Source organism: Anabas testudineus, chromosome 9 (genome assembly GCF_900324465.2).
Source record: "Anabas testudineus chromosome 9, fAnaTes1.2, whole genome shotgun sequence".
Taxonomy (NCBI): domain Eukaryota; kingdom Metazoa; phylum Chordata; class Actinopteri; order Anabantiformes; family Anabantidae; genus Anabas; species Anabas testudineus.
Window position 1 is genome coordinate 9,335,242 of NC_046618.1, and position 25,867 is coordinate 9,361,108.

Consider the following 25,867-nt stretch of genomic DNA (forward strand, 5'->3'; position numbering starts at 1 on the left):
TGCATAAGGATGTATGTAAATAAGAAATGCCATATTATGTACACAGCGGCAATAATTTATTCAAAATAGATGTATTTATTTTTCAGCCTGCAGCACTTTTCCACAGGTTGAAAGGCACATACTGTTAACAACACATAATGCGCTGTCTTAAAATATCAAGTCTACAGTGATTAAAATAAAAGGGCTATATAACAAAGTCTAAAATTTCACATGATTTACAGTATTTTTTATTTAAATACTGTGCATTTCCAATTTTCTTCGCCATGCTATTAAAAAGGTTTTGAATAATAGGAAAATGCAGTTATCTCCAGGCAAGCTAAAGGAAAGAAAAATTCAAGCAACTTTCAGAAACATAATTTAACTAGTAAAATCAAATACTGATAATGTAAGTGAAGACTAATGCTCACTTGTCTTGAAATAAATTAATTCTATATTAAACATAGTGGCAGCAATCATACTTGTCATCCAACAAACAGCCTTAGGAAATACATGATGATAAACTGCTTAGAAACCAAAACACAGATGTCAGTCAGAGGCCAATGGTTCTTTGCACATAAAGGTTCCTTGGTTGCTGAACTCCTGACACTTTTTTATAAATGCAGCAGCACTAAAGGCAAGAAAACAAATTACCAATTCATCTGGCTGTGCGGGTTATAACAATTCTGAAATGTCTTAGTATCAGTTTGTAGAAGTTCAGCTTATATTTGTCTGTCGAAACCTGCACATATCTGGCAGAGACAGTTGGACCCACTTTCTTTCCTTCAACTTGTTAAAAAGCACAGAAATCTAGATGGAGCGAATGATTGTGCCCAAACCCATATTCCTATTCTTAAACCTACAGTATATAAATTATCGTTTACTATAAAGTGACAGTCCCAGTCAGGCAGATGGCATTCATATATTAAGTCCATAAAAACGACTCAAAAATTGGAACGTCTACCCATTTTTATTAAGTCACTGAAACTCCCTTGCTATGTTTTGTCTTGCGCTTTGTGTTGACCATCTCCTGCTTTGTTCACATCAGGCCTTTGGGGATTTCCAGTAACCACATCTTCAGCACCACGTCCTAGTCCAGCCCCTTGGTTGTCTTTTCCAACATTGTGATGGAAATTATTGTCGTTGATCTGTGGATGAGGTTTGTTGCTATCTTGTGTAGAAACGCCATGATGGCTAACCTCTGTTTTCATAAGAACCTCGTAGTACAGCAGATAAAAAACTGGTGTGACAATACCAACAACCAGCATGATGGCCACAGCCGTCGACCATCTCATGCCCCAGTCCGCTCCATAATAAGGGTCCTTTCTCTGTGTTGATTTATACTCCACTTCTCGTAGCAATGGCTGCTGTTGCTGTAGTGTTAGGGAGGACACAACTTCATTCAGGCTGCTCCGTGAAGGGCCTGTGGATTTCACCAGTTGCTCGATGTCCTTGTCCTTCTCCAAGAGAAATCCTTCAACGCTGTCGGTAGAAGAAGAAGAGTCTGTGGAGGATTCAGAAGGGAGGGAGGTAACAGGTGAGATCTGAGGCGGGTGTCTGGCACCTGAAGGTGAGGCAGATTTGATAGGTCCAGTGTTGTGAGTCTCAGTGAGGACACTGAAACGCCTCACAGGTATCTTAACTGAGCGCAGGGCAAAGAAGTCCTGCTCCGTCAAGAGGCTGTTGGCACGCTTAATGTCCGCCACCTATGAGAAACAAAAAAATATGAATTGACTGAACTCAATTTACTTTCCTTGAGTTTAACATACTTTAAAGCACTGGGCTGGTTCTCTTCATACCTGTCCAACAGATCGTTTTGTGTTACCGTTAATAACTACAAGTCGTCTTTTTCTCCTGTAAAGTACGGAGTCCCACAAGGTTCAGTGCTGGGGCCAATCATGTTCTCTTTGTATATGCTTCCTTTGGGACATATTATTGACAAACACTGTGTTTCTTTTCATTGCTATGCTGATGACACTCAGCTGTACTGTCCCTTTAAGATATCAGACCACGGGGGACTGAGTTTCTTGCATGAATATAGAAATTAGATAAAAAGCTGGATGGCTCGAAATTTCCTGCAGCTGAATTCTGACAAAACAGAAATATTTGTTATCAGTCCATAACGTATAGCCAAACACATTCTGCCCTGCACAGATTCTCTCTTAAATAATTCTAAACCCACTTCAAAAAGTCTTGGTGTTTGGTTTGATAGTAAACTTAACTTTGAGCATAATGTCACAAAGCTCGTTCATATTTTTTTTTTTTATCATCTTAGAAATATCTCCAAAATATGTTCAATTCTCTCATTTCATGACACTGAAGTGATCTTACATGCATTTATTTCCTCACGCCTTGACTATTGCAACAGTCTGTTCACCTGTTTCAGCCAGAAATCTATTAATCGGCTCCAGATTGTTCAGAACTCAGCTGCAAGACTCTTAACTAGAAAAAGAAAATACAATCACATCACTCCTGTATTAGCTTCCTTACACTGACTGCCAGTATGTTTTAGGATTGATTGTAAGATTTTATTAATAACTTTTAAAGCTCTGCATGGCCTTTCCCCCAGCTATTTATCCCAGCTTTTAAAGCCTCATGACCTCTGGTAGAAATCTTCTGTATGTCCCTGATGTCAGAATGACAACTAGAGGTGACGGAGCCTTTTCAGTTAGAGCCCGTTTACTCTGGAATAGCGGATTCCCTCGGGGATGTTACTGAGATTTAAAAGATGTTACTGACTCAGTAACATCTTTTAAAACATACATACTTAAAACATACCTCTACCGGCGAGCCTTTTGCAATCTTCTGTAAACTAAAACAAATCTGTCCTTGGGAAGACTCTCCATTAGATTACAAAGTCTTTACATTGGAACTGTTCTTCCCAAGGACTGATGCGGTAGTTGTTGGGAATTGTGTTTGTATTATTGTTTGGTTTGTATTACTGTTTCCTGCACCCCAACCGGTCGAGGCAGATGGCCGTTTAACCTGAGCCTGGTTCTGCTGGAGGTTTCTTCCCCTGGGGGAATTTTTCCTCTCCACCGTTTGCCTAGTGCTTGCTCAAGTTGATCTTGTTGGGCTACATGTGTTTTTTGTCTCTCTTGTGAAGCACTTTGAAACATATGTTTAGAAAAGTGCTCTATAAATAAATTTATTATTATTAATTTATTATAACATGTTGACTATAATTAACCAGTAATTATAGTCAATCTTGTACAGATGTCTTGAAATCGTAAGCCAACATATTAAATAAACATCTAGTTAAATATACGTAAAAACCACTAGAAATAACACGTATCAGTGTAATCGATCTTTAATCTTAATCATCCAAATTCTTTTAATTTGGATGATTATGGCCTACAGCTTATGAAGACCCAAAATTAGATCAATAGAAAATGTTGGCTGAAAAGCATGCCCATGTACAGTATAGGAACTCAATACTTGGTCTGGGTTTCTTTTGCTTAAATTACTGCACCTATGCAGTGTGGAATGGAAGCGATCAACCTGTGATGAGGCGAGTTTGCCTCTGATGTTGTCTCTGGTTCAGGAGTGGCTTGACACAAGAAATGCGACAGTTGTAGCCTGGATAAGTCTGTGTGTGGTGGCTCTTGAAGCACTGTGGTCTTGATCTTGTCTTGGTCCCTGTTGCTTTCCTTCCAGTCTACTTTCCATTAATATGCTCGCATACAGCACTCTGAACAGCCAGCTTCTTTAGTAATGACCTATTGTGGCTTACCCTCCTTGTGGAGAAAGTCAGTGACTGCCTTTTGAACAACTGTCTTCCCCATGATTGTACAGCCTCCTGAACCAGACAGAGACCATTTAAAGGCTCAAGAAGGTTTTGAGTTAATAAGATGAGTAGAGTGTGACACCTTGAGTCTACAACATTTAACTTTTTTTTTAATATTCAAATATTCTGAGATAGTGTATTTTGGATTTTAATTAGCTGTAATCCATAATCATCAACATTGAAAGAAACGAACTGTATCTCTGTATGTAATCAATTTATATAATATATAAGTTTCAAATCGAAATAAATAGACTTTTTGATGGTATTCTAATTCATTGAGATACACCTGTATGTTGTTGATAGCATAGAGTAGGTCAGCATTCTAAGGATGTGGGAGGTAATGGAGGGATGTGGATTAAAAAGCGTTCTGAAGTACTGAACACTAAGATAAACAATGGAAAACGAGAGACAGAGAAGGAAATAAAGATCGACACACACTGGTGTGAGCACAGACTTACTGAGCAATGGTACTGCAGGGAAATACTGTTTAGTGTGTCACCCTCCTGGATATCTCTGGTCAGATATATAATGTCGTCCATCCTCTCTCTGGAGGTACTCCTACGCAGCCTTTCTCTGCCACGTGACCGAAGCTCATAGCTCTCCCCGTCCTCCTCTGACAGGTCATTCTCAGAGCTATTGTTGGCAAACAGATAGGCATGACCGCCATTGGCAGGTTGCACCATGGTGGCTGACTGGAACCCATAGTGCTGGTTTCTACTGGACATTTTTTCACTGTATTGGGAAGAGCAGAAATATACTTGATTAAGAAACCCTGAGGTTATACAGCATTGTCTTGTCTAGCAGCGTTTGCTTTACCTTGAAAGAAGATATCAAGGAAAACTGGTTTCAACTACAAGCTTCTTTTGAGTCAGAACAATATTGATTTAGCAGGATATGTGGCTTAAAACAAAAGAGGTAAAAAACATATGGTTTGTTCACGCAAGGAACGCAAGCAAAGTTGAACTACTGCAACTTGACAGAATAGGAATCAGAAAACTGGCCATACGAATATGGCCATCCATACAGTCAGTATCTCAACTAGTATGAGGGAAATGTTAACGTGGACATGTTTATAAAAATGATCACCCTTTACCACTGCAGCTGCCAATGTCATCCCAAATGTGACCACTGGCTTGAGTAATGTTACACATTTCCCTGTAGACAGTAATTGAAAGCTGCCGTATATGAACTTTATGACACCAAAGAAAATCAGCCCTACAATGTGCAGGTGTAGACAGCATCTAAAACTAACTCACACTAATTACATGCTTCCGGCATCCAAAGTGAGGGTGTACTATTACAGCACACAGCAAAAACAATCCAAAGTCCTCTGATACTCCAGGGCAAGTCACAGTTAAGCTAAATATGCTTGGGCCAGCATAACCAGGGGTTCTTCAGCCCTGCAGATATCAAGGTCCCCTGTTTGTTAAACACTTATGCTTCGTTACACATCAGACGATCACCAGCTAATGTGACATCCCGTCAGCTATCGTTACCTACATAGCTCTTACTCTTCCATGCTAGATGTTACTGTAGATTACAACTTTAAACCAAATTCCTTCACAACATGAGGTCATGTTAAATACGTTAGCCGCTAGCAAACTAAGATGTTAAGCTTAAACACACCATGATTAGTTTCTTTATATTACTCGGGGGGAGGGATGTGATTAACTTAAGTTAACACAGTAAGCTTGTTTGAGTCACTGTGGCTAAAATTACAATTTAAATTAGCTACTGTTTATTAAACAGATACAGAAGAAGTGCAGTCGGTGTCATTGTCCAATGAGATTAACGTCGTAATTGTAGAGAACAAATGAACATACTTTGCAGATGTTCTTGTACGAACAGAGAAGAAATATCGAGTGAGCGTTTATTTAATACATCCACACTTTAGCTAACTAAGTTAGGTAACGCTAACGTTAAAAACACAGAACCCACTGCCCTAGCTAGGCTTGTGCTAACTAGTTAGCTCTTCTATCGATCAGAGATCACAACTGATGTATTATGCGTTTGGTGGAAGTCGTCAACAATTGGTTTTACCTGAAAACGTCAATGGGGATCAATCAGCTGTCCTGAGTATTGTCCATTCTTTGTGAAGATGATCTTCTTTCTCTCGTTGCCTTTGGTTTGCTACCTTGCTACCTGCGAGCTACTGTTGAACAGCTACCGCTCACGCCACGTCAACACAGCATACTTACGTAATGACGTTGCCACAGACGCCTCCGTATAAAACCTTCCTTTCATCGCGAGATGGCGCCAAAGGTCAAGTTAAACGTTGCTGAGCCCAGAGAGCTCGTTAAGAAGTTACCTTATTTATTTATACCTTATTATTTTCTAAATTCACCCTTCGGTATTAACAGAACAGCTACGTATCAACTTCTTTCTTAAAGTTTACCTAACCTAACTGCTTTGTTAAAAACGCAGTATAGCTAGTGTGTAGTAATGGAGGCGTTGCCGGGTGCATGCAGGTAGGACAAAGCTAAGCTAGCTGAAATAATTTACGTATATTCTGAATTAATTACTTATATGTAGGTAAACAATGTCCGTCCCAACGCTCATTTTAGATATTAACATATATACTTAAGCTTAATGTCATTCAAAATGGAATAAAGTGGTCCTACCTGGTCATTTTGTGAAATTCTGCAATTGTTGGGTTTATGGTTAGTTATAAAGTTGAATTGTTGTCATACTGGAGTTTACTCAGGTAAGCTCCACATTTTATACACCAACAGTTAGTTGTTGGGGTTTCCGAGCGGGATCAGCACCTGCTCGGGAGTCTGTGTGTGTGTGTGTGTGTGTGTGTGTGTGTGTGTGTGTGTGTATCCTCCGCACGGGGTGGAGCTGCCCGCTTCCACACTGTGCACCATTCAGAGACAAATGGGATTAAAACATCTTGTCTCATTAGGCAGCGACCGGGAGACGAGCTGGAGTTCCCTGAGTGGCTGCAAACTAATCTCTCTGTTGGGGCACTTTGTCGTGTGTACAGTAGCTGTAGCTCTCACATGGCTGCAGGAGCCCGGAGCTGTGCGTAGAGAGAGGAGACCTAAACAGCCGCTTTCTATCAATCCTGCCAGGTTTCAGCGTTTTTCGTCAGGATCCGACAGAAGTGCCGGAGGAATAACAGATTGAGGAGGTGATGCAGTCATTGGCTACTCTTTGAGACAAGCAGAAGCTAAACAGCCCTACAGCGCTTTTCGATGATACCCCCAGCAAGATGATATTTATTTCTTTTGGACAGAGGCTAAGCAAGTTGTCAGGTAAGTTGTAATGGTCTATCCTGTGTCTCTTTTCAGATGTGTTTCTGTCATTGTGGGGAGGCTAATAGTGAATATGTGTTGATCCAGCAAAACTTTGCTGGAAAGACTTGGAGATGCTGCGGTGTTGCTTTGTGACACATGGCTGTGCCGACTCTTAGACAATGCAAAACATCTTTTTCAGTGAGCGAGTCAGTAATGGAGTCTGGTGACTCCAGCCGTTTTAGCCAGTGGTAGATTAATAGTGCAGAGCATCAAAGAAACAAATGAGTAGCGATACTCCTCATCAATTATGCCAGACAGCTCAAGCAGACATATTGTATAACACTATAAGAAAACGATTATAGGTGGTTGGCCGCTGCTAATTTCTTTTTGCCCTGTGCCAGAAATCCCCCTTGGAGCAGCTAATAAAATTGAAAAGCCTAAATATTGATTCAGCGCGATCAGTAAATGAATGGCTGGGTAGCCTATTGAAGACGGAGACAAACGCTTCCATGGTTACATGCAGGATCTCCAGTGTGATTACTGCGCTTTGTGTGGGGTTTCTCTCTCCCACTGAAATAAAACAACAATTCAAGGGGAACTGCCACACATGGTGTGCTAGAGACCCTCTCATAAAGGCTCCGTTGACCAATCTATAGGCTTGCTCTGGCCATAAGTAATCTTGGCACACTTTGAGTTACGCACATGTGCTGCTACTGTTAAATACAAGAGCGGTGCCTGTAGCTTCATTGTGTTGATGCTTCCTTGCGCATTTTACGCAGTTGTTTAGGCTCCATAATTTACACCAGTTGATCTGGCGGGGATTTTACTCCTTAAATAATTAAATATGTCCACCTTATCTGTAATTGATTAGACATGATGCCATCTTGGTGCGTCCTTTGCAAACCTCTTTTGTTGCTTCCTCTGTGGTTCCTCAGCAGAGTTAAATCCCTTTTCTCATTGGGGAGGAAGGGAGGGAGCCTGTTCTGCATCCATTCAGCACTTACACCTGCTCTTCAGCAGCCCTAGTCTACTGTTTTCAAATGTATAATTTTATCAAATTGTAAAATTGTTGAATCAGCTTTCTAAGAAATCTACGAATAACAATCGTCCTTCTTTGTTTGAAAAGAAGCAGCAAAACTTGCCATGAAATGTTTACAGTTTTATTTCCCCAATCCTCTATTTTATCAAACCTACATATCACAGTCAAGCTAATCATTGTAAATTTGTATCATCAAGATCCTCACTTGCTCAGAGCTCAGGTTCTTTGTTTGTCAGTGTTTATGTCATCGCCTGGCAGGGGTCAGCCCCCAGTCGCCTGTGTGAGGGTCTGAATGTGATTCACTGGGCGGAAACAGTTTTACTGCCTGCCTCTCTCCCCTTCTGTCTCAATCCCCTAATGGCTGAACAGTACAAAAGGGGACAGTGCCATAAACAGAGGCTGTTCATTGATGAGAGGTGCTGATGTGCTACACATTAAAGACAGGATGAAATTGATGTTTTCTGGACTACATTCTCAGTGTGTGGGGATAGAGCAAAACAGATGAGGGCACAGGTCTACATACACATCACTTCTCTGTAAAGGTGCCCATTTGCCCCGTTGTCCATCATGAATCAAAGTTGGGAGCAAGAGTGGTGAAGGATGAATGAAGGATGTGTAGGCTGGAAATCTACTCTGTGCTTTTTGTGATCCAAGGTCGTTCTATATTACTTCCTAGACAAATGTGTTAGATTGAAACACAAGTTATTAGGTTGTTTTCTGCATCTTACCATATGCTCTTTAATAATCACTTGAAGACAAAGTCCAAGGTAAACATTTTTCTTGTTGTTGTTGTTTTTTACAGTATATCTGATTTATTATAAGCAAACTATAAGATGCCTTAGTTATGATCCGGTTTTCATTTCCAAACCTTGAGAAGATAAAATGTTGTCCCTTTCGCACTTATCTCTTGTATTACGATTCCTTTAAAAGGACCATAAATCAGAGGAATTCACAATCTGTTACGATTCCCCCCTCTGCCCCTGTCGGGTTGTTCTGTTTTGTTTTTGTTCTGTCTCACCCTCCTGCCACACACCCATATATGGACTTCCTCCACTTTTCACTGTACTCCCTGGACTAATTACAGACTCGGTTCACCTGGTCATCCCTCCATTTTAAAAGCACCCCTCAGTCCTCAGTTGGGTGCTGGTTTGTTGACATTTGTTGCTGTTCATCGCAGTTCTCTGGTTAGTTCGTTTTGTTTGTTCGCTCCATATCATCCTCCGCTCAGTTCGTTTGTCTGTCCGGAACCTCTGTTTAGTTTGTTAGTTGGAAGAGTTTGTTTGTTTGTCCGTGAGGCACCAGTCTATTTCTGTTAGTATGTTTGAAATGTTTGGTCTGTATTTAAGCAACGTTTTTTAGTTGGTACTTTGTCCTGTTAGCTTTGTCTGTTTTGTTCTTCTTTTCGTTTGTTACTTTGTATTTCTATTAGTGAGTTGTCGTTGGTAGTTTTGTCTGGTGATTTATTAGTTGGTTCTTTTGTAGGTTTGTCAAGGTTTTGTTTGTACTTTGTAGCACCGTGTGTTCGGGTCTCTTTCATTTGATACTTTGTTCATGTTTGTTAGTTCCCTGTGTCCACTGACCTTTTTGTTAATAAATATATCTTTTTTGTTCTTACTCGTTCGTCCCGTCAGTCCCTGTTCGTAACACAATCCTTTGCTGCAAAACAATCCAGGTGTATCCTAATTGACACTCTGGCACAACGTTGGGAGCAGTCTGGAATCCCTGAATCCTTATTTAAGTTTTGAATTATATATGTTAACATTTTATAAACTTCAAACCAAATATTTAAGACGTTTACTTATTTGAAGCGGTACATTCTTAGCTGTTCATTTGTTAATGCACAGCTGAGATGTGGAAACCTTTTAAATACACAAAATGCTTTACATATAAATATAATAAAGAATAATAATTTAAACATTTGGTAAAATGAGGTAAACTGGGACATGGAACTATCTTTATACAAGCACATAGAGTTTGATTTGTTTTGGATTGGGTTTCATAAAGCAATACACAGTAACTGGTTTCTATTAATTTTCTAAGATATAATCATAAAACAGAACTTGGCTTGAAGCCAACTTATTCAGTGTTTGGTGTTATTTCAGTGTATTGCCTCGTTATTATGTGGTATTTTGCCAGTGTGAGGAATAAAGGCACTGTTTTAGGCAGACAGTATAACTAAGGTGCTCAACTCCTCAAGGAGACATTGACAAGACCAGGAGCATGCTATAAGGTCAAAAAAGAAAATAAAATATATGATCTAAACCACTGTCTTTGGAAATAATCAGATTTTAGATCAGACGTTCAAATCGGATATATAATAGCTAATTTCTTTGAGCATGAACATTCACTCTGATGACCACTGACAAACAAGAGAAACTAAGAGAGAAATGCTAGTTTATTTACTTACCTAGACAGGAGATATTACGACTGATGCCACCCTGTCTGGAAACCCTAATGAAGTTGGTTTTAGATTTAGTGAATGGACAAATTTAAGTCATAAATACATCTCTTACAATGCTCTCTAGGAGGTTTATACTTAATTTGACGGTAGCAGGAGACAGTATCATATTTTAGTAGTTGTTGCGTTTGGAGCAGGGGGAGAGGAAAGTGGTGGGTTGTCAGGAATAGCCAACAATCCTGAGGTCTTTTTAGTGGACTTGACCAACCGTAACCGGTTTTCTGCATTAATTTGTCATAAAATGTGATCTGATCTTCATGTAAGTCGAGAGTATTAACAAATGTATGTTCCTAAAATAATAACACAAAAAAAAAATTCAGATCTTTCATGAACAAGAACAACCTTAAAAACCTCATAGTGATAGTTGATAAAGTATGTGAACCCTTGAAATTAGTAACTGGTTCATCAGTCCACAAAACATTTTGCCAATGTGGGGTGTCATTGTGCTCTTTGGCAAAAGTCAGCCTTGCAGCAATGTTCTTTTTAGTAAGCAGCAGCTTCCTTCGTGTTGTCCTACCATAGACACCCAGCTTGTTCAATGTTTTACCTACTGTAGAGTCATAAACACAGAGCCAGTTATGATACCTTCAAATCTTTGGCTGTCACTCGAGGTTGCTTATTTACCTCATTGATCAGTGTTTGTTGTGCTCTTGGAGTCATTTTGAGTGGTCACCTTCTTCTTGGTAGAGTAGCCACAGTCCCAAAGTGTCTCCATTTGTAGATTGTTTGTCTAACTGTAGACCGGTGAGTTTCTAAAGTCTTTGAAATCACTGTGTAACCCTTTCCAGCTTTGTGTAAATCAACAATTCCTGATCACAGATCCTCTTAAAGTTCCTTTTGGAGGGGCATGCCTCACGTGTATTCTTCTTGTGTGGAGCAAACTGAAAAAGTTTCACATACTTTTTCCATTAGCACTATGACGTTTTTATGTTTTTTCTCAATAAAGACATAAAATATCTAAATTTTTTGTGTATTATTATTTTAGGCACATTATATTTGGTAATACTCTTGACTTAGATGAAGATCAGATCATATTTTATGAGAAACTAATGTAGAAAACCATAAAATTCTAAAATGCTGTGTTTATTGTGAGAGGATCCTTGGGGTTTGGTGCATTAACTACATAGTAGCATTGAACCCTCACCCATGACTTTTCTGTCAACTCCTATAACATACACACACAAATGAACACATACATATGTGCATATTGTTATACTAGTGCTCCCTAGAGACAGCGAGAGGACCTCCTACATCTCCCCAGCATCTCCATTTGAGTTTTAAACGTGAACTCTGACCTCTTGTGATGTTTGAAAAGGTGGTGGCCACTAGTGGGTCAACCTCAGAGCCTTTTTCTGACCACTGCGCTGCGTATAATGCATGACCAGTTCCTCTGCTAGATCTAACTGCAGTAACTATTGTCAGTTAAAAGTAATGTTGCTTTGTGTCATATCAGCTTGCAAACTGCATGGAAAGTCAGTGCAGGAAGCACACAGAACAAGATCCATTTCTCAGATGTCAAAACATAGAGAAAAGTAAAGTAACATTTGGGAAGGCTGCTTCCTCTGCTTCACATTAGCTTGGGTAGACTGTACAAATTGAATTATGTTTCAAGAGCATGTTTTCTTTTCTTTCTTTTGGTACTGCATTTGCCTTTCACTGCCTCCTCTTTGTGTGTGTGTGTGTGTGTGTTTGAGAGAGAGAGAATGAAACCTGTTAATATACCTTAGCAAGTAGTCCATAGTTATCTCCATTACCCTTCAACCTTATTTATGTGCCACCCCTCAGTGTGTGTTTGTGTATAATGTCTTTGGTATTGTTCATGTGAAATTGTACACTTCCTGTCCCAAATAAATTTAATTGGAAAAAAGGCTTCAATTTACTAATTTGCTGGGGAGCATAAAGATGGAGCAATGGAATAAGGTCATGTGGTCTAATGAGTCCAGATTTCCCCTGTCCAGAGTGATAGGCGCATCAGTGTAAGAAGAGAGGTGAATGAATGATGGACCCATCATACCGTGTTTCTGAATGGTACAAGCCGCAGTTGCGGTTGCTGTGGACTTTTTTCTTCCCTGATGGCACGGATATATTCCAAGATGACAATGTTAGGATTCATTGGGATCAAATTTTGAAAGCGTGGTTTAGGAAGCATGACACATCATTTTCACACATGGATTGGCCATCACAGAGTCCAGACCTTAACCCCATTGAGAATCTTTGGGATGTGGTGGAGAAGACTTTGCGTAGCAGTCTGACTCTCCCATCATCAATACAAGATCTTGGAGAAAAATAATGCAAGTGTGGACGGGAATGAATGCTGTGACATTGCAGAAGTCACTGCGAATGTGTGCCATGTTCAAAGCTAAAGGAGATCCAATGAAATATTAGTGTGTATTTCATTCACACATACTCATCTTCACCTCCCCTGCTCACTCCCTTGCACTAGCCCCTCTCTTTTTCTTTTCTTGTCTTTCTCAGTTTATCTCTCACTTTCCTCATTGTACTGTAGTTGGTCATGGGAGAGGAATTCCTTGAGTGGGGGTGGTGGGTTAATCCAAGCGTGGCTGAGATGTGGTGGGGCATGTTTACTCTTGTAAAGAGATGTATTCATTCACTTTCTCTAGATGCCTGTCATTAGAGGCTGTAGCTTTGTGAGTAAAACATTGGGATGACTGGTAATAAATAAAAACCTCACATAGTATTTTTGTGTGAAACAAGAAATGTTTTGAAGAATTTGATTTGAATTGTGCGTTCATGTTTGACAGTGCTGACATATATCTGTGTCTGCCACACGGAAAATGTGCGCCCACATGTGAGGTCTTTACCCAGTTAAACACATTTGATTAATAAAAAAGAGTTTTCCTAATTTTCCTCTGTGATTTTCAGGATCTCTTGACCACATTTACTTCCTTCTCAACCCAGCCATCTGGCCCTTAGTCTTCCAGCTTTGTAAAAGCATGAAAAAGGGGCTCTCCCACACCTACTGTACTGAGGATGTGTGCACTGTGAGCGTTCTTCTTTAGGAGTGATAGAGTAGAGCTGAGAAAAAGGGAGGGAGTCTGAATAGGATGGTTTTGATTCTGTTGGAGAGGAGGTTGGCATGCCAAAAAGTGGGAGAAACAAAAGAATAGAGAACTGTGGCAATGTTAGAAATGCACACAAAACACAAAAAGGAGCATGAGTGAACAAAAGCCTACTCTTTAAAATTGTGTGCTGGTCAGTGAATCGTAAAGTCCCGCTTCGTCTCCAGTGAAAATACACCCCCGTTCTGGGTTGCCTTGCTGTTTTGGGAACTCTTTTGATATGCAATTAGCATTTCATCCAGGCCCAACTAGTTACATGCAATGAAGTAATACCCTTTCTAATTTAGCCCTTTGGTCTTCAAGGCTGTGGAGAGCACAATCTCGTTTAATCCCTTGAAAGTACTTTTCTGTCTGCCTTCATCGCTGTGTCATACAGGCTAATCGGTCAGCCAATGTCCAAACTAGAAAACGGTCTAAATTACTAACACTATTTCCTACTCAGTTCAAACTGTTTCCTTTTTCTGTATCGCTTTCTTACCACTGTTTCCTAAGAAGAAGAAAAAAAAAACTCTTGTTTTTAGTTAGGGATGCGAGATGCCATTGGCTCAGCTTAAGAGCAGCCGACCCAGGCCATGTGGACAATACCTCAGAAAAACGCTCCCTTTCGCTGATTCCTTTTCCACAGTAAAATGCACACTTGATTGGCAGCCTCTTGCCCCTGAAGGAGAAGTGCCTGGTTTGGAAAGTATTGTCTGACAATAGCTGGAAGGCTGACCTCATGCATTTTTGTTCTTTGGAGAGTTATTCATTCAAGTGTTTTCTAATCCCCTTTATGTGGAATGGTATAATTTGGCCGCAGTTCAAAACACTGTTATCCTAATTTGACCAAAATCTTTCTATGTCCTTCTTGTTGGACTAATGGTAGGTTTTCTGTGTTTTTCCTCAAAATAAATAGAGTTCTGTTTTTTGGGTAGAGCTCTGCAAAACAAGCCCAGTTAGCAACACAGAGCTTCTGACAGATTTAATGATGTATGTTTTAGCTCTACTTGCTTATTAAGTTTCTTAATTTCTTCTCCCCAATGTCTCTGTATGGCGAGAACATTCACTGATCTAAAAATACCAGAGGCAGAAACTACATGTGAAGTGCAATTATGGGCTTGTGAGTTGACCGGGCATGGCAGCCGCGGCCACGCCGGGCTGAGAATGGACGGTGGGTGGTTTCTGAGGCAGGGCCCGACACACATTGAACTGGTGGCATCGCTTAGCATGGAGTGCAGCTCAAACAGAAAACAGTCCAATAAACAGAGCAGAGGAGGCAACATGATTTGGAGCCAAGCACATAGCTTGAGTCTTATAAATACAAACTGAAGTAATATAGCAGCCTTTCTGTGAAAAGAGACATATTATTAACAGAATTTGATTGAAATTGTTATTTTCCTTGCAAGATTGTTTGATCAAACCCATATTAAACTATTCTCACATTTTTCATATTCAATCTCACCTCTGACTAAACACCCAGTCATCCAACCTCAGGGCACTTCTATTCCACTTCCAGGACACTTACTATTACTGTTTTTATATATGCCTACTGTACCATGTAGCTCTCTGTGTTTTGCTGTTGACTTATGTGTTTATCTCTGTCTGTATCAGTCATATGTCTGTTTGCTCTGTAGGTTTTTCGGTTTAATTTCTACCGAGGAGACACAAACATTCTAGGACCTCTGTTATATTAGTTGATGTTAATGACAGAGCAGTTTCTTTTTGTGGCCAGACTGTCTCCAGATCACCAACCAGAGCTGTAACATTGATGAATGAGATCCCACTGCAGGCCTCCCAGTGTCAGACTACTGGAGATCACTTTCTGTGTGGATATGCACATACGCATGCGACTAACTGCCAGATTTAACCACATGCACTTCACCAAGGGCGTCTCAGAAGCAGGGAAGCCTCAGGGCAGGGATGCCGCAAGGGAAAGCCCATGATTAAAACTCTACGGATTATTATCCCACACACCCTTTACCAAAAAGGAAGTAAAACTATATTTCCTCTTTTACAGCTTCCAATACTGAGTATTCCTAGTGAAATAATAAGAGGAAAGGCAGAGGTCCTTGGTTATGATTATAGAGTCTGATACTTGACAGTCTGTAAGACTTATGTCAACAACCCAGTCACCCAACACACTGCAGCTGGCACATGGCATTTTCTCTACACTGAATCCTGCAGTGTCACGCTTACTACAATCCTGTGCCTGCAAAGTCTTGAGCCTGCAGTGAATAATTGATGCTAAAAATTACGACACAGAGTCCACTGTCAAGAGAAACCCTAGAGGCATCAATGTCACTGACCTCAGGAGCAGCCCTGCAACCAGACACCTCAGCACCTCTGACAGGGATATCCAATAGATCAGTGAGTGTGTGTACGCGCGTGTATGTGATGTCTCTGGAAAGGATGGGATGTAACATCTTTTGTGAACCAGTATCTTAACACTGGTAGGCTGCTTTAAGGAGGGCTGACAGGTTACAGGGTCAAGGCATCACTGGCCATGACTGTTGGACCTTCATGCTCATCACTTTTGAGCCTGCTAAAAAGACTGGTCTCGTGGTGAGTTGTCTGTAACAGAGATACAAATAATGATGACATATTTTATTTGAAATTGTTGTTTGGACAGCTGCAGTAGCTCAGGTCAGAGGATTGTAGTAAGCGTGACATTGCAGGATTCACTGCAGAGAAAATGCCACTACTGTAGGATGTCAGTGTCTTGTCCAAAGACACCTCGACATGTAGCCAGGAGGAACCGAGAGTCGGACTACTGGGGTTTATAGACGACTGCTCTACCAACTGAGCTACACGTCGCCCCAATAAGATAAAAGGAGTTTGTCTCAAAGAAGAAAGAAGTGTTAAGATGGGACACATATGGACGGAAAGATAGAAAGGAGTGAGTGATTTTAAGTGGATACAACGAGAAAATCTACATATAGTATGTGTTTGCATGTCTGTAAATTTGCATGAGCATGTAGCATTGTTCTCTAATTTTTCCCTCTTGCTTTGATATGCGCTTAGTTTGAGAAACAAGTAGACTTAAATTTCCTCCGGTTGTAGCCCAGTGCACTCCACTAGGAAACTTTCCTGGCAAGCAAGCTTGCCTGCTTGTGCAAGAGGACCATAAATGTCAACGACTGTATATTGAAAAGCAGACAACATTAGCTGGACGTTTTATGTTCTGGACAAAAATAGTGATGGTGATAACAGAAGGTCAAGACATAATGCAATAATTACTTTTACTGTAGGATCTTATTCCTAATTCTTTGTGAAAGATGATTCAGGATTGTTCCATGTCAAAGAGAACCTCACAGTCTATTGTTGTTCTGTTGTGAACTATAATGATGTGCATCACACAGTATTTACATTATTTAGCCAACACTATACAGTGGGTAGTAAGTAATTTTTTGGACACTGTGTGTGTTCCAGGAAAGAAAGTAATGCAATATTGAAGAAAGTCAGTTGACTGAGGTCAGAGACGCAGAATAAGTCAATAAAAGCAATTTTGGATGTTCAGAATGTGAAGTGTTTTTAGTTGTGGTGATGTCTGTGGCTTGTGGGAGTGCCAGGTCCCAGAAGCTTTCATTTTATGTTGTTTTGGCCGAGGATATTTGTGATGGACAGTGTGTTTTCATGTATTTCAGAGCTCTCCAGTGCCCTGGCCTGTCACCGAGCTGTCTATCTGAGCCATTGCATTTTGGATGCATGTTCTCATAGAAGCAGATCTGCCAAAAACATCCATCTATGCAAACATGTGTGTGTGTCTACACGTATGCTACTGTGTCTCTGTGCATCTCTCTACATGGACTCTGACTCCCAGCCTTATCAATGTCAGTGGTCTGTGCCAAGCACGCCATGCTGCCTTCTGCTGTCACAGATCATTGGTCACCCTATGACCCCTGGGGTCAGGGTTGGCACATCATAAGAAGCAAATACAAAAACTTCCCTGCCACTTGTAAAACAGACCTGTGCCATCCACACAGCATCTGCTTTGTATTTGACCCTTTGAACGAAATGCAGTATCTGAGTCAGTGGATGTGAAAGCGACCACCCCTCTGTTTTGAATATGGGTGTTAGGAAGTCAAAGGGTTGCTTGCTTGCTGCCATCCTTTTAAAAGTTTGTGGTTTAAGTGGTGTTAAGCAGTGATTTGTAAATTTGGCAGTGAGGTTTTGAGACACAAAGATTTACAGAAACATTTGTGTGTGAGAGGTTAGGCCTTGGACAGACTTAAAAAAATATACTGTTCTATTTGATATAAATTTGATTTTATCATAGTGTGCAAGATATCAATGATGCAGTGCATTGACCATAACAGACATTGGGTGCCCTAGGTAACTCAGTAAGAAGGGCAAGTGAATATTTATTAACAGGTGCCCAGATGCTTTTAAATTGCACACACACTCCGGTGCACCATTAATACTGCAAATGTTAACTAGTTCTATGGGTTATGTCTTTTGGTAAACTAATACTGTGTAAGTGAGTTACAGTGAGATGGTGCAAGAAAGCAGGCTCATAGATTTTCTCTCAAGCCCTCAGTGAGTGATTCAGGAAGTTCCCAAACCCAGGAGAGAGCAGGGCTAATAACAGGATTTATTCAACCCTGGCCCCTCTTTGTCCAGCTACAAACTCACCTCTCTCCCCCTTTGGTTTCACCCGCTGTTCCCCCAGAGTTCCCCACGGTCCAGCCGTGCTACCCACTAGCTCTAAATCCTTTTTGATGGATTTCCCAGCAATATCTCCACTGCTGGCATTTGTGTGACACACACACACACACACACATGCCCCTTGACACGAACCTCATTAAACAATCTTTCAAACACGATGCCCTCTTTCTGTCACATAAAACTTTAACATCTGCATCAGTTGATTCCGACTGTATCTATCAACAACCATGCCTAATGGTGATACAGTGTCTGATTCTCCTCTCTAAGCTGACAAACAGATTGATCGATGGTTGCTATTTAAACACTTGCCAATACTGAGAATAACTCAGATTGATTTAACAGTAATGGAACAAATGAAAAATGGAATATTTTCAATGTCCAACTTTCCTAAATGATGTCTGTGTATGAAAAAAAGAAATCAAACATGACTTCATTCGTCCTAGCTACTGATGTTCTTTTTTAAACCTTGTAATTAAGAGCAAAGGCTTTACGTGTTCATACTGTTGGCAAAACTGTGTGGTTCAGATTATGAATGGGATGGGTAAAAGGCATCAGGGAGGGAAAAGACAGGACAGAGTGGTCACAGCTTTTAGCTTGCCCCACCCCACTTGTCATGCTGTGTTGTTTTGTTGTGTTAACCATGACAACTGTCTGAGTGGCTTTATACAGTTTTAGGATTATTCTGGGTGAGAGAACTGAGGAGGAGAGAAGAAGAAAGAGAAGGAAATCAGAGATTGGTAGACAAGACTTGAGGAGCCAAAAAAGAGGGCAGAGAGGAGCAGAAGAGAGAAAGATTGCAGGATCCAGGAAAGCAGAATAGATAATTAGAGTACTGCTTTACTTCACAACAGTTGTTGTAATCATAAATAAATACATATATATATATTTGCATTTATGAGCAGCATCACATAATGTTGCTCTAACAGATAGATCTCTGGAACACAAAATGGAAGCTACTTATGTTTGCGCTGAATACACAAATGTATGTAAATTTCATTATGCATTATATCTAGCTTCCCTAGCTACATTTTTTTAATATTGTCTCTATATGTGTCCCTCTCTGTCCCTTCAGGAATGGTCTCTGTCCTTCTACTAGCTGGGTTGATTCTGGCTCTGTCCATCCCTGGCACCACATCTTTGTCAGCCACACTGCAATTCCAGGGGGAGACTAATTTTACCGTCAATGAGACCAGCACAACTGTGGTCCGTCTGGTCGTGGGGAGAGAGGGAGACCCAGTCAATGTGACAGGTGTAATTATGGTAGGTTCTTATCAATGACTCATTAACCTGTCACATCACCTATTCTAATTTATCTATATGCAAAAAGAGATACCCACCACAGCTATTGTAATAGCTCTGATACAACGTGTAATGTGAAGAAGAACCTCAACTCTGTTGAAAGTCTATCACTTGTGCAGCGACATCTAGCAAACAGTGCTGGTGGCATCAAAGACCCAGAGTGTTTGCAGAAATTGTTCCAGAAATTGCAGAATAAGTGGTTGGTTTTATGTCCTCCACATGGGGCCTTGTGTCAGCTGCTCACAGTTGGTGTTTGGAAAGGCGAGCTGGTCATGCATGCTGCAGAGTGTGGTTGGGGGGTTTCCTGTGCTTTTTGATAACTTTACCATATTTCTTTTTTCAACTATTAGACCTGGGCAACAACAAGCTGTAATATTAAGTACCTTCCAGTAAGAAGTAAGGAAAGGCACATGAAGACATTATCCATTCTCTGCTAGTGGAAAGATTAGAAAACATCAAGCCTAGCGCAACCAGGCCAACTGTTGACTCAATTGTTGAATGCACAAATTATGTGTCCACAGCATTCTGTGTACAGCTTCATATTTGGTCTGTTGTGCCTCATTGTCACCATCTGTTTTGTGTCTGTCATATTCCTCTCAATTTCCCATTTTCAAATAAACAACTCTTTACAGGAAATGAATCACAGCAAGTGAAATAGAATAAAATGAAAAGTGGTACAGTTGCATTATGTGCTTGTTTCATCTAGCTAGAGGGAGCAGACACAGGAGACTTTGAAGCTGTTAATGCTGCAGTCTTTCTGCTGTCCACTGAGTACAACAGGACCATCTTCTTTGCTGTGAAAGATGACAACTTGCCTGAAGCTGATGAGACTTTTACTTTCAACCTCATACTACAGGTAAAGCCCCACTGTTTGCCTGCAAGTTTATGTGGGTGTGACAGGTTGTGTGTGCAGCCAAATGTCTGTTTATGGATTGATGATGACCCCGTTTCCTCTCTGACACCCTTTTATACTCTCTCTGAAGCTCCAAGATTTCTTTCCACAAAGTCCCACTGTTCTAATTCTACCCTTACCCTTATCCTGCCTTAAACACAATCTCTAACCCCAGCTACTAAGGAGTAGGTACTGGGGGCGTCACATAGTAAGCACTGGGAGGCTCTGAGTTACAGGGTCTTTGATGTGTGTGCACTACAGCAGGTCTGCATGGGGCCAGATGTTGTGTGCGTCTTTAAGGCTCCCCACTAAAAGACACTTTTGCAAAAAGAAAATAACTTTGACAGCCACAGCCTCACCACACATTAGATCAAAGTGATTCCCCTTTGACTTTGTTGGGCATGTACGTTCTGTGGATTTAATTTTTACACATGTTGTGTGTTCACCATTGCAGTTGACACACTGTTGTAGATGAAAGGTCAGCCTATTACAATGAATGACTGTATTCATAAGTACATTAACAAGGGGCAGCATACTGATTTATTCTAGTACTTTGTTGCTTCTTTTTAGAATGCTATTGTGTTTTCTCTGATTGTGCATAGTTTTGTGTAGGATAGCTGTATTTATGATTTTTATGTAAGCATTGTAAATCCTCGTCAAAGGAATTGCCATCACAGCCAGGGATGTCTTACGCCTAGAGACTATCTCCATGGTTTCATATAGCCTTTAGCTGTCAGGTTTGATTGATGAGCTAGGGTGGCCTGGTGTTGCTGTCTGCCTAAACCTAAGACAAAAGTCATTGTGAATCAAGACAGATCATCAACTGTCTACATATACAAGCAGAGACAACTTTGGAGAGCTGTCAGCAAAAGTGACTTTCCACACATTTTAAATTTGACACAGCATTTTTGTGACATCTGGTTAACATCCAGTAGTGCCAGCCCTTATTTAGCTGCTGCTAGAGTGAAAGACCAGATGAGGCCCACTTAGCCCTGTTGTTTACACTACAGCTGAGACAAAGCTTGGGCCAAATTCTACCCATATCAGCTTACTGAAGGTCTGACTTAATGTGCACTACAAAGGGTGTCACAGATCAAGCATACATAAGAAATAAGGGGAGGTTCAGGGTACATTTAGCATTTCTGACTTTTAAATATATAAAAAAATGTAATTTACTTAAATTTTATTTATATGGTGCTAAATTACAACAAAAGTCATGTCTAGGTATTTTACAGTGTTAAAGGTTTAAGACCTTACAAAATAAAACAGAATACAAAATTATATAGAAAACCCAACTTCAGCAGTAATAGGTGATAGTCGAAAGGGAAAAGCCCCCTTTAACGGAAGAAACTTCCAGCAGAACTGGGCTCAGTGTGGGCGACCATCACCTCGACCCGTTGGGGTTAGTGGAAAGAGGAGAGAGGACAGAACAGGAGGCAACAAAAAAACAACAACAAGCAGGAAAAACACTGGTAAGGCCGGAAGGGCCAGTAACTGCACTCTGGAGATATACAGCTCAGTGGAACAAGAGGAGCTCAGTGTATCAGTAGAGGTCCCCTAGCAAACTAAGCTATAGTAGAATAAATAAGAGATGGTTCAGAGTCACCTCAGCCATCTCTAATTAGAAGCTTTGTCAAAAAGGAAAGTTTTAAGACTAATCTTAAAAGTAGAGAGGATGTCTGCCCCTTGAACGTGAACTGGGAGCTGGTTCCACAGGAGATGAACTTGATAGCAGAAGGCCCTGCCTCCCATTCTACATTTGGAAACTCTAGAAAGCAACACTGTTCTTTCATTGAAAGAATTACACTAACTTCAGTACTGTACTGTACAAATAATGTAGAATTGTTGTGGAGCAGAGCAGGTGCAACCTACAGTACCACTGCTGTACTGTGGAATAGTGTTTGTAAGTGTATCTGGTCCATAAGATCCTAATGAAAAAATTGGTGAGATCACTAATAGAAACTTTGAAAGGTTAGACCCAATAACAAGACTGTGGTCTTTACTATTTAAAGGGGTTCAGAAAAAAAGAAACCATCCGTACAACATTCATAGGTAATGATTCTTTTCTTCGGATAAACCTCTCATTGTAAGCCCTGTGAAGTCCCTGTGTGATTTTAAACACACTAGGATTTAAATTTGACAGGTCTTAGTGCTGAATCACAGAGCACAGCATTAGGCCTGAAGAGTTATCCCACTGTGAACTAACCTGACAAATCAACTGGGCTGAGACCAGTACTTCCTGTCTTTGTGCCTTCTCATTAGGGCTTCTCAGTGGGAGCACAAGAATGAAGTGAAGATAGTGGATAAGGCGGTCGCTCTGGAATTTCTTTTGGTTGGAGGTTAACATGGGTAAATACTGTATACTTGGTCGGGTTTTATCTAACTATGTCAATTCTCCCCATTCGCCAGAGTTCCTCTAATGGAGTCAGTTTGGGACCGCAAAACAAGGTCAAAGTCAAAATCCTGTCCAATGACAATGCCTTCGGAATAATTGCCTTCAACTCAGTAAGAAGCAACTCTCATACTGTCTTTATCTATCTATTGCAGACTAAGAATTCTAGTTTCAAACTATGATTAATTTAGTCTACACAAATTTTTAGTTGAATTATGTTCTTAGTATGTCACTTATGTTTTTATTCTTCTAACGAGTTTATCTGTCAATTTCTTTGCTTTTAATGTGTTCTGAATTTCTTTGATTATGGCAAATGGAACTTCATTCAGTTTAATTTTAGGTTAATGACTTGACAATGTAGTTGGACTAAGGGGAACTGTTGTCTTGCTCTGTGTTACCCTAGAATTCTTTTTTTTTTTTTTTTTATTGTTTCAATTTTATTTAATGAAGGATTGATGAAATTTTCCAAGATCACTAAATATAAAATAAAACAAAAACAATCTTGGCAGTCATTTCGATATAATTGATTTGTTATTTTTATTCCAATGATGCAATTAGGTAATTTTCCTTTGTTTCATGGTTTTGTTTATTGTTATAGCAGAAACATGTTTGAAACTGATTAAACTGAACTGATTCTGTTTGTCTCACTGTCTCACTTTTGTCATCTCAGACTGAAGAACGTGTAGTTGATGAACCCAGAGGAACGAACCTTTATGTGCCTTTCACCCTAATTAGAGAAGAGGGAACGTATGGAACTGTGACTGTGAACTTTGAGGTAAGAGGGCAGGGTACATAAAACCAATATACCTAACACTGTATTCATAGTACTGAGCAAAAACTGAATGAGCAAGAACTGTGTTAAAGATAAGTTTGTGACAGATGGGCTTGTTTCTAATTTACTATAGATTTGTGTAAGCTTTCTTTTTTTACAACTGGCTACAAATAAAACTAACAGTGAACACAGGTGTCCAGATAATAACGTGAATATTTGATTACATCTAGTTTCATTGTGGATAATTCAGTTTTTATATGCATCATGTTGGAAATCCATCTCTAGTATATAGGCACGCCAAATTCTAAACATCACTGTTTCCTCCTGTTCAGATTTTTGAACAGGGGATTTTTGTCAACCAAGTCATTCAGGATCTCAGTCCAGACAGAGGGAACATCACCATCCCTGAAGGACAGGCTGTGGTGCAGTTCACTGTCGTCATCCTGGATGATCAGGTATTGAACAGGCTTCTCATTGTACAATTTAAGCCATTTCAGAGTTTTGAGTACAAAGAACCACTGCATGTGAATATACTTGTCTTTTTCTGTGGACCAGATCCCAGAGGATGATGAGGTGTTTTTAGTCAGGCTAATGGGTGTGGCAGGTGGAGCCGAGCTCAGGTCCAATGCCAGCAGTGTCCAGCTGAGAATCCGGCGTAATGACAGTCCACTGCGGTTCTCACAGTCTAGCATGGTGGTACAAGAATCTGCTGGAGTCATTGCCCTTAATGTGACCCGTGGTCTATTGACTGAGGATGGGCCAATCATCGGTTCTCTTGACAGCACGGTAACTTTATATCAAACCAGTTAGTAATTTATAGAATTTTGATTTAGAAATAGGGAGCAACCATTTTAATTATACATTTTGCTATATGCAGTATATTTAATGGTATAAATTGTTGCAGAAAAAACAAACAGAGGTATATTAGACATCTAATATGGCTAGCCTCTGTGTGGGAGACCAGGGTTCAATTCCTGGCTGTGGCCTACCTCTAGCAGGGGTCCTTAGGCAAGATCTGCTTTCCCTGCCTTTACCTTGTACCTCTATTACAAAAATGTAAATCTAATCTGGAATTTTCTGTCGTCAGGTCTCTGTAGATTACATGGTGGTGAGCGGTCAAGGACTGGGCAGTGCCACACTACTTATTGATTTCCGCGACCTACAGCCAGTCAGAAGTGTTACATTCCCTCCATATGTCTACAATATCAGCCTGCTGTTCAACATCACTGATGACATTGAGCCAGAAATTGCAGAATCCTTTCAGCTTGTCCTGCTGGAAGAGACCATCAGAGGAGATGCTGTGCTAGTATCTCCCAATACTATGCTAGTGACGATTGAGCCCAATGATAAGCCTTACGGAGTCCTGTCAATCAGCAGCAGTGCAGTCATCCAACAAATCACCATCAATGAAGATCTGACTCAGAGGTTGATAACAAATACAGCACATATTATGTTCTGTTTATGCTCTTTAAAATTTAAGTGCAAATATATCATTTATATATATAAAAAAGAGAAAAATAACAGAAGATAATAATAGAAGATTATTACACCTACAGATTTGATGGCATCATCATTGTACGAATTGGAGGCAGCTATGGTGCTGTGTCTGCCAACTGGACCATTATTAGAAACTCCAGTGATCCTGCCCCAGTGTCAGATGATTTGAGGCCTTCAGCAGGGAGAGTGACATTTCCTGCTGGCGAGTCTACTGCCATAATTCCAATAAATATAGTGGCAGATGATCAACCAGAAGAGGCAGAACCCTTTGTTTTCAAACTGCTGCCCAACACTGTTACTGGAAAGGCAGAAGTCGATGAACCCATGGAGGTGAGATTGGAAGAGATCTTATATATATATATATATATATATATATATATATATATATATATATATATATATATATATATATATATATATATATATATATATATATCAGAGAGTCTGCACTTGTTAGGTGATATATCCTCCAGATGTTATGCATGTGTGTGACCTACTGTGAGGTACAGTGGCAAACTTGGCACAGTTTTTAAAATTTGGCCCCTTTGTGTCACTTTGCTCCGTGGGTGTTCCTTTAATGTGGCTGAATCAAAACAAAGCGGAAACAGCAGGCACGCTCTGTGTGTGGTGTCTGTGTGTGTGTTTTTTTTTTTTTTTTTTTTTTTTAGAAAACGTGGGTGAAGTGGTGACAGGTTTTTTATAGGTTCCATCTTTGCATAAGCATCTTGGCTATGTCTAAAAGCAGTTGACCAGTCTAAATCTTGTTTCATGTTCAAGGCATTAGATGAAGTG

General features: G+C 40.2%; 2 protein-coding genes across 2 annotated transcripts in view; one reads left to right on the top strand and one right to left on the bottom strand.

The window, feature by feature from the left end:
- Positions 1-39: 39 nt before the first annotated feature.
- lysmd3 (LysM, putative peptidoglycan-binding, domain containing 3) lies at positions 40-5,942 on the bottom strand. Its single transcript, XM_026343594.1, has 3 exons — positions 5,804-5,942; positions 4,222-4,495; positions 40-1,682 (listed from the first exon to the last, which is right to left on the bottom strand). Exons 2-3 carry the CDS (start codon positions 4,486-4,488, stop codon positions 972-974), a joined length of 978 nt encoding a protein of 325 aa, XP_026199379.1. The 5' UTR covers positions 4,489-4,495; positions 5,804-5,942; the 3' UTR covers positions 40-971.
- A 741-nt stretch (positions 5,943-6,683) lies between these two features.
- The window catches only part of adgrv1 (adhesion G protein-coupled receptor V1), a 97,437-nt gene continuing 78,253 nt past the window's right edge, over positions 6,684-25,867 (top strand). The window contains exons 1-9 of the mRNA XM_026343554.1: positions 6,684-7,020; positions 19,296-19,483; positions 20,229-20,378; positions 22,824-22,919; positions 23,477-23,581; positions 23,911-24,033; positions 24,134-24,364; positions 24,666-25,003; positions 25,135-25,405. Coding sequence (XP_026199339.1) covers positions 6,978-7,020; positions 19,296-19,483; positions 20,229-20,378; positions 22,824-22,919; positions 23,477-23,581; positions 23,911-24,033; positions 24,134-24,364; positions 24,666-25,003; positions 25,135-25,405 — 1,545 coding nt within the window. The 5' untranslated portion in view covers positions 6,684-6,977. The remainder of the gene's footprint in view (positions 7,021-19,295; positions 19,484-20,228; positions 20,379-22,823; positions 22,920-23,476; positions 23,582-23,910; positions 24,034-24,133; positions 24,365-24,665; positions 25,004-25,134; positions 25,406-25,867) is intronic.

Coding starts and splice junctions, on each gene's coding strand:
- lysmd3 (XM_026343594.1), bottom strand. CDS start 4,488: ATGTCCAGTAGAAACCAGCACTATGGGTTCCAGTCAGCCACCATGGTG. Junction 1,683..4,221: donor CCCTGCAGTACCATTGCTCA/GTAAGTCTGTGC, acceptor TGTTTCTCATAG/GTGGCGGACATTAAGCGTGC.